General features: G+C 44.7%; 1 protein-coding gene across 1 annotated transcript in view; it reads right to left on the bottom strand.

The window, feature by feature from the left end:
* Window positions 1-701: 701 nt before the first annotated feature.
* Window positions 702-9,107, bottom strand: part of BRINP1 (bone morphogenetic protein/retinoic acid inducible neural-specific 1) — a 59,648-nt gene continuing 51,242 nt past the window's right edge. Inside the window, exons 6-7 of the mRNA XM_009706058.1 lie at window positions 8,351-8,573; window positions 702-1,925 (exon numbers count right to left, since the gene is read on the bottom strand). Coding sequence (XP_009704360.1) covers window positions 785-1,925; window positions 8,351-8,573 — 1,364 coding nt within the window. The 3' untranslated portion in view covers window positions 702-784. The remainder of the gene's footprint in view (window positions 1,926-8,350; window positions 8,574-9,107) is intronic.

Genomic DNA, 9,107 nt, shown 5'->3' with positions numbered 1-9,107 from the left:
CAAAGGCAGCCAAAGGGACCTGACATGTCCCATTCTTCAGCAAGTGCTGAGACTCTACCTCTGGTGAAAAGTCTTCCAAGATGGAAATCCCAAAGTGAAGACACCTGAGACCTGCACCCACCCTCCACCTCTTGTGTATCTTCTCACCAATGAGGCATTAGTTTTACTCTCAAAGGACTGCCACCACCTTCTGTCCTCCAGCAAAGCTCAGCACAGGCTGTGTGAATAACTCAACGTAAAGCTGGCATAAATCTCAACAGAAGAAATATCTTTTATCTTTAACCATTTACTCCCACTATAGGAATAATGGCAGTTCTCTTACATGTACATGTAACTCTTGTTTGTTTGTTTGCTTTGATTTTTTTTGTTTGTCTCTTTGTCTTGGCACCTGCATAGCAGAAAACTTTACAGTTCATTACAGAAATTTGCCCCTCTCTCTGCTCCTCCCTTTATTTACTCTGCTGCCCCTGAGGACTAGCAAGCAACACCCCCAAGGTCAAGAGAGAGTAAGGTGTTACCCTTTTATGACGGATTATAGAAATAACAAACATGCCTGACAGTTTTATACAGCTGCTAGAACGGGTTTAGTTTTCAACAAATGAAGAATTTCCTCTTTTTTTTCTCTTTTGTATATTAATTACATTTTACAAATCTTGTCTTTCCCCCCTTTCTTTACTTTCCCCCCACTTTTCTTTCTTTCTTTTTACTTTTTTCTCTTTTTTTTCTCTTTTATTTTTTTACAGCAAAAGGATCAATCACCAACATGTCCATTGAAAAGTCCGGGTTAGCAGAGTTTGGCTGTCATCTGGTCCGACTGTTTGAGGATCTCGGTGTTGTACAGGTCTAGAGCATGGTTCACACGGATGATCTCGCTGTTGGTGAGTTTCAGGCGGTGCTTCAGCATACAAGAGAACAGATCCAGCTGGGGCTTCCCTGGGGCTACGGGAGGCGCCAGTCTATTGATTCGGTCCCGAATATCCAGCAGCAAGAGCATGACGGAGGAGGAAGAATAGAACTGCCCACCTTGCGTGTACGACTGGTTGACCTGCTGCACAGCACTGCGCAGTAGGTCAGCATTAAAACGCAGGCTGTAGCCATACACCTGCACATCTGAGATCTTGATGTAGAACTGACGCTTGGTGGGGTCAGAAAGGTCCACAGGCCCTTGGCCAGTCTCGTTACGCAGTAGGGAGGGCAGCCGAGTCCGGCTGCGTAGGTAGATGTGGACAGTCTCAAAAAAGGTTTTCCACCGGTTGCCCAGTAGCAGGGTCCAGTTGTAGCACTGGCTGTTTTGGAGGCGGATTTTCTCCCAGCGTGGGTAGCCGTACTCCCCAAAGGGCATGTTCCAGCCCTCAGAGTGACTCCCGCTGAATGGGTTGACGTAGACAAAGAACATAGGGTCCAGGCTGCTGTTGCGCATCTGGCAGATTCGCATGGAGATCCCGATCACCATGTGGATGAAGTCCATCCGGTTCTTGTTGCTCTTCAAGGTGAGGGACATACGTTTGCGCCACCTGGGGTCGAAGAAGGTGTCCAGGCGGATCTCGTTGCTGATGAAAGTGGTGTGCACGTACAGGCGAGAGTCCATTTTCTGCAGCAGGTACTTGAGCTCTAGGTCTTGGAAGTCCAAGTCCGTCTCAAAGCTGATGAACTGCTCACTCCGCTCCGAGTCTACGTTCTGAGGCTCGCAGCGACCCCGGTAAAGCTTATAGCCCTTGTTGCATGAGCCGCAGAGAGAGATGTTGGCAAGGCTGCACATGGCACAGCTGTTGTTGCCCCCAATGATGCAGGGGATGGGGCGCTGGCACAGGCTGGTGCCACCATGGCAAACGCAGCTCCGTTGGCTTTCCAGAAAGGTCCCCCAGAACCCATTCTCATTGCAGTAGAGCAGGGACTGGACCCGGGTAAGCCATTCCTGTATTGTCCTGCAGGTAGGAAGAAGAAAGCATTAGCATTGTAGAGCCTCACAGAGTCTTTGATATTGGCACCTCACTAAAGCCACAGTGTTTTCAGGGATATATCTGAGGCAGAGCGCTCAGAACACTGATGCCCTGCTGTGGCATCTGGGAGCTATTCCAGTCTATTTCTAGACTGAATCTTTCATCTGCTGTTTACTCCTTTGGTGGAGAGCAAAAGCCCTCTGAGAAATAGCTAGAAGTTAGAATTGATCATCTGAAGCCTCTTTCTTCACACTGCTCTAGAAGCTGAGACTGGCACAGTCTCCTGCCAAGGATCCCATCAGTGCCACAGTGACAAAGTACAACGATGGGAATGGAGCTGATAAAGCCATGCCAGAGGCTGAGGTGCTATCAGACATTGCAGGTCAGTGTAACTCCTAGGCTAGCAGGAGAAAGCTCCTCTCCATGTCATTGGTGATTCCCCCCACTCTTCAAAAACAGACCTGTAATGGGACAAGGCAAAACCAGTAATAACCTCTGCTTATGGTGCAGATCTCAATAAAAGATGGTAGAAGTCAGGGTGCACAGAGACAAAGCTACTAGAACAGCTTCTCCTTTAAAAAAATCTGCTGCTAATTAACCTCCTCTTGTGGCCTCTCCACTTAACAAGCAGCCACACTTGCCCATTCCCAGGCCCCACCACTCCCATAACTGCTATATCAGCGCCCTCACCTCCACGTCCTGCAGCCCTGGAACGACTCCTAACAAATGACACTGTAAACCCACGTTTGCTTTTTGTATAACCCACTTGCAATGTTGCCTTGCTGCCCCCCTCTCCCCACTCCCCACCACCCCAGGAAATCTCAGCACAGCATCTCCTTTCTTAGCAGCCTTCAGCAGAATGCCTTGTTCAGCTGCCTGCTCCCTCCCCTCCACCTTCCCCCCAGCTAATGAATACTTCATTGTCTCCTCTGGGCAAAAAGTTCTTGGTAGTGCTGCAGTGAGAGGACTGGCTAATGACAAATTAGGATTCAGTCCCTGTAGAACGGGAGGAGTGATTATGGACAGAGGCTCTCAGAGCTGGATTAGTGAAATTCATGGCACCTGCATCGCCTGACCTCCGAATAATCATTAAGCTGTAGGCTGTATCAAAGAAGGCATTAAATGATACAGCAGCAAAGAACAGCAAGATGATTAGGGGGAGGCAGCGAGTGGAGGGATGAGAGTATAAAACAGAGGAAAGCGCTAGAAGGAAAGAAATAATCAAGGAGCAGAAGCAGAAAGGGTAGGGGAAGAAAGAGGGGGTAAATGTGCAGGTAAAAGGAAAAACGGAGAAAAATGCAGCGGGCAGGAGGAATAGGAAAAATGAAACAACAGCAACAACTGAAAGACAGAGAACAGGCAGGAATGAAAAGAAGCAGGAAGAAACTGAGTAAAAGGGGAAAAAAATGAGACAGAGTGAGGAAAAAGGAAGTGCAGTAGCAGGAAAATTCTGAAGCCTTGGGTGTGGGAAGAGACAATTTTCACATTCCTCCTGGGTCTCTTTCCCCTATTCACAGCTAACAGGAGCTCTCCTGCTAGTGGGAAAGACAAGGCTGGCTGGAGAGCTTGGGAGCAAGGCAGTGACCTCTACAAACATCTGCTGTAGAGGGAGACAGTGACAGCCCTGGTCCCTAGAAAAAGTGCACAGGGCTCCTCCTGGTTTCTGGGACAGCTCTGCTTCAGAGGGGACAGCACAGCACAGTGTGACTGCCATCCACCTTGCTGACACCAACAAGTGCTCTCAAAACCACCCCTTGGGGGCTGAGTCTGCCTTCTGCTCATCGGTGAATTTTTGCTCACTGTTTCAGCAATGCAAATATTTTTTTACCCCATCTGAAGCTTGCAGTTCCTGTTTGGAAAGTCGGTAGATGCACTTGAATTTAGTAAGGTACCCAGATTCCAGATTTCAGTCTCCCTAAGGTGCTGTGAACCCACCTTCATTCCTCCATGCACCTCCTTGAAAACTTCTTTCTTTTCTTCTAACCACTGATCTAAGCATGAAGCTGAGGAATAATAAGCAAGTGGAGGATGAACTAAAACCAAAGTAACCCTCAAATGTATGCACGCTGGCTGCCTGGATTCACTGGATTGGGGGAATTACTGAAGGGAAGCACCAGGTTCCTGGATGCTGCCTCTTCCCACAATTGGCCTTGATGACAATGATGAAAATCAGAGGTTGCTTTGAAGGGAATACCTCCTGCAGCCCCAAGCTTCATCCCTAGCTCCCTCTCCCACTGTAATTTCTACCAAGACAAGAAGCTCAGTGACACAAAGAAAATGAAGAGCTGGGGCAGCAGGCTGGTTGCAGATAGGTAGTAAACGTCCAGCTCCATCAGGTACCCTCTCAGCACTCCCACCCCTGTCCATGAGGTGAGAACAGTATTTCCCTGATGTCCATTGCTCTCTCCATGGTCACATTTGTTGCTCTCTGTGGCACTGGGCTTCCAGATGAGGTAGTGATGATTACTAGTAGGACTAAAGGTGGTTTCTGAGGTGGCTTTGATGAGGTATCCAGCACTGACAGAGGTGTGCCGGTGTGCACATATTGCTGCCACTTTTGTACAGCTGCCAACAGCCTCATACAGCTGCATATGCAAACAGACACGCTGAACAACTACCATGCATAGATCTCAATTCCAGCTCTGTGCAAGTGGATGTGACTCCTGATTTCCTCATGCACTCGCTCGTGCACGGGATTCCCAGTGTATTTGTGCAGTGCTGGCTTGGTACTTTACACAGGTTTTATACGTTGATAATTCCATCGAGTTCATGGGACAAGGACTGCCAGGCTATACAGCAGGGAACACAATAAAAATGAGAGTCAGATGACCATATCTTGTCTGTCTTAGCTGTGTTCTGTCTTAGGAAAAAAAAAATTCTATTCTTCCATCCTTCTCTTATACTAGCAGTCAGCAGAGAAAAATGAGAAAGGAGTCTTGGCTGATATCTTGCAATTGAAACTAGTAATTTTCCTGTTCCCCAGATCAGCTTTGTGGAGGAAGGATGGGAGAAGATCAGGAGAAATAGGGTTGGTTTCTTTGGGGTGTGTGTATATGTCTTAGCATTGAGCAAAGACACAAGTAGGTGGAAAAAAAAAAAAAAAAAAAAAGGCAGCTACCCACCATCTGCTGATGGCAGCAATAAAGGACATAATTAAATGAAAATGCAGAATCCAGGGCAGAGCTGGGCATCGGCTGCAAACATGACAATGGGAAGTGTGATAGAGTGAGAGAGAGAGAGGAAAAGGGGTATAAATTACCCTATTTTGTCTTGCAACTGGGACAGGATAAGAATATACGCAGGACCAGTCACAGCCCTTCAGCCGACAGGAGGTAACTTCTTAAAACACACATCTATGATGGCTCAGACTTGTGAACATAACCAAGAGATGTCAGGGAAGAAGGAAGCTGAAAAGAGCAACTGTTTAAAAGCTGAAAGCCAGTAGCAGAGTAGCCATTGGTTTTCATTTTAATTATTTTCTCTTTCATTAAGGAGTCATCAGTTTATCTTTCTCCCTCTTGATATCATTGCAAAAGTTATTTTGCCTAATGTTTGCTACCTCTGCCAGTTCAAAGCATAGAGTACTAGAGCATGTGAAATTTAAAAAAGGAAAACTATGTCTTCGAAGGTCACTGCCTTACATTCAACTTTAGCATCTTACATTCCAAAATCTAAAATGAAAAAAAAAATAATTACATCAGGCAAAGCTGTGAGTGAGACTTCTTTTGCAGTGTTTTCTTGCCGTTGCTCACCGGAGACATGCAGTCCCCTGGCAATGCTGAGAACTGGGAGCCAGGTAATCATGCAGAGCTGTTTTACCATTTAAAACCTATCTGTTGTGACCAAAAAAAGTTTTGCAGGATAGTTTTGGGCTTTCAGATCAGAAGTGGAGGTCAGGTTATACAGAAAGGTGCTGAATAATTTTCTTTCCTCCTGACTTGTCATCCTTCAGGATTAATCAGGTCTGGGGAGGGGAAGAGGCTGATGGGTGTCCCTTTATACAAAGATCCAGCTTTGTTGTAGATAGTGTCTAAGCTGATTAGAAAACCAAACCATACCAAAACAAAACCAAAACCCAAACAAACTAAACAAAAAAACCCAACCAAAAACCTAGTCCAGCAAGACAGAGTAATTTTTTTTTTAATTGCAAGAAAAAAAAGTGGAGATTTAACAAGTTTTTCTTTGCAAATTCACCTTTCACTTTCCAACCAGCACTAGCTGCTGTGGAGGTACATTTGGGCTTTCTGTATGGAACAGTGAAGTAAAAAATGCTATTTTTATTCTCAGCAGCTGTGAGATGTATTCTTAACTAATGACAATTTGGCTGAGGCCCAGAACATGTATCAACCCCCCCTCCTTTGGATGTTATTTATATTTTACATCCAGAGTTTTAAAATGCAAGTGTAGGTACTCATTCAACATTGAAGCTTTAACAACCGAGGAGTGGTTTCTTTTTTAAACCAACAAACTTGCCTACAAAAAGGTGGGTTTTAAGCAAAAGCAATGCAGAGCAAATACGTATATCTATCTCTCTCTATATATCTCCTTCTTAGCTATTGCACAAGGTCATGGAGAATCAGCCTAATTGCCAAAACCTCTACTCTTTCTTTCTTTTGGAAACACCACCTCTTCCTTTCCCTGAGGACAATCAACAGCAATTCTATTTCTTTTCTACATTGCTTTTGAATATATAACACAGGCTTACTATTATGTGTATTAAAGAGAGAGAGGCTGCTCTTAGTAGAACCTTTCCATCCTTTCAAAGCCACTGGCATGCTTGATAAGCATCTGTCGTTCTGTACAGTAACAATTAGAAAAGTAGATTATTTCCAAGCTCTGCGAAAAGAACAATGAAATGCATACCTCTTCCGCTACATGTCTGTCTACCGAGCCCCTCCTCTGACTAGATACAAATGTAGAATGACAAATAAGAAAAGAAATTATAATATGCCTGGTGGTGTTGACTTAAACAAATCAAGCACATCAGTCAGTTAAAAACCCAGCTGCCATCATCCATTTCGTCCTCCTTCCCCCAGATTTTATAGTAGTAGTTAGAGGCTTCCTTTCTGCGTGGCTGACTTTTTAAAATAGAAGAGAAATGCTAAAGACATATTTAACTGAATGCTTTGCAGCAACATGGTTGGCTGGATATTTCCTCGCTGCTGCTTCACTTTGTTGTTGTTGTGGTGGTGGCACAACTCAAAATAATGCCTGGACATGCTTGTGAGTCCTCCACCAGTTGGCTTGTTTATAGCAGCTCAGACAATTGGCAGGAATGGACCAATTTTAGGAAGTTCTCCAAAGAGTTTTTTTCATAATCTCTTAAATTTAATAGATATTTCTCCTCATCCCTAGTAAGCTCATGAAGTCTTCTTCCAGAAACATGAGATTTCTTGGTAATTAAAGAGATGTTAAGCCCTGGAAGAGTTTCTTGAGCTGCACAGTGATGCAATGAAAATGCAGTGTGTTTAATGGCCAGGGGGCTGGGTGATAACAAGATACAGCAGACAATCAGTTAATTTTCTCTTGAAACTAAATATTTAGTTAATGAAGGAGGTGAAAAAACAGTTCCTCTACAAATGTTAACTTGGCCTGACCCTTCCAAGAGAAACACGGAAGAAAAGGCACTTGGACTCATTTTTTTCCAGGATTTTCAGTTTTACTTCACTCCAGACAATGTAGAAAGAATCAGTAAGAGATGTTTAAGTATTTGTTAAAATCCACAGATGCAAGTCTCCAAAAATGACTGGAAGCAAACTTGAAGTCAACCATAGGTCAGGGCTGAAAGGAGCCAGCAGAAGGTGACTATTGGATATCAATAGGTGCTGTAGCTGTGCTGGAAAATCTACTCTCTCCAACTGTAACAACATTGCTAGGCTTCTGGTCAGTGCAGGCTTGCAGGTTCACTCTGCATTTTGTAGAAAAGATGTGATCTATTCCAAGTGAAACTAAAGCTTCTCTTTCACTCTGGCTATACTCATTGAGGAGCACAACTCAAAAATGGGCTGAAGCATCTTGTGCTCCGTATGTCCACTTTAACAGCAAATGGAGGCTTAAAGCTTGGCTGTGGTACACGAGGCAAAACTGCTTAAAAAGCAGCTTAGTCTGCTTGGCTGTCTGATGTCAGCCCCGTAATATTCTTACAGAACACTAGAGAATAAGTGGGTGCCCTTCACTGAGATAGGTAAGACCACACAGAAGGGATGTGAATATGCTTAGGTATGTGATAAAGGCTACTTACACCTCCAGAAATTTCAACCCACTCCCAGACTTTACCATTTCCCCCCAAACCTCTGCTTAGCACTCCTTACATCCAAACACCTAGGCTGTTGGGTTTAGGTCCAAGCCCAGGTTCAGCTCCATTAGTCACCCATCACACCAGACCCTTCCCCAATAAAGGACGAAGGTACCTTTCTCTAGGCAGCTGGTGGTTAGGATTGTGCCGACACCGGACACTGAGGCCAAAGAGTTTGCGGGCAGTGCGCTGGATCTTCTGGCGCTGGGCTTCCAGGGAACTCTGCAGCAGCTTGTAGCGGTTCTGCAGGTCCCAGTCATTCCCCCAGTGCTGGTGGATGCTCCCAATGGTCAGGAAGTGGTTGCTAGGTAGCCTTTTCATGAAGGATTTAAACTCATCTGGAAGACACAAAAATGTGGAGAAATAAAGAGGTTTCTGACATATAACAAAGTTACAAAGCTTTTCATCAGCAGGATGGAGAAACGGCCATGGTGATGTATAAGGCCATCAGTGCTCTGATAAAGGAAGGTGATGTCCATTAACTCACTGGTCTGTCATTCCATACCAGGAAGCCCACTAATTCCATGGCTGTAGCTGCTTCCATATGGGAAATGAAACCCAGAGAGTATTAGGATGAAACAATATGGTTAATGTGTACAGGGGAGAAAACAAGAGAGCAAATTCCCTGGAACATGGGATTATAGTCTAGGGGTTATACACAAAAAGCAGGGAGTTGTAACCATTGTCAGTTAAAGAGTTCTCATTGAAATTGTTTTTCAGCTGCTCCTAAAATGCCATTTGTTGTTGAAGTCAAATCACTTTGGCTGTGTCGTTAAGAAAAGAGAAAAAAAAGCTTTAAAAAAAATCCCCAGAGGAAGGGTTTGGATTGTGTGAAAATATCCTGCTTTCTCATTTTTTAAAAAGAGCATTCT

This window comes from Cariama cristata, unplaced genomic scaffold (assembly GCF_000690535.1).
Source record: "Cariama cristata isolate BGI_N322 unplaced genomic scaffold, ASM69053v1 scaffold7248, whole genome shotgun sequence".
NCBI lineage: Eukaryota > Metazoa > Chordata > Aves > Cariamiformes > Cariamidae > Cariama > Cariama cristata.
The sequence above is the reverse complement of the archived record's forward strand: the minus strand, read 5'-3'. Positions and strand labels throughout refer to the sequence as shown.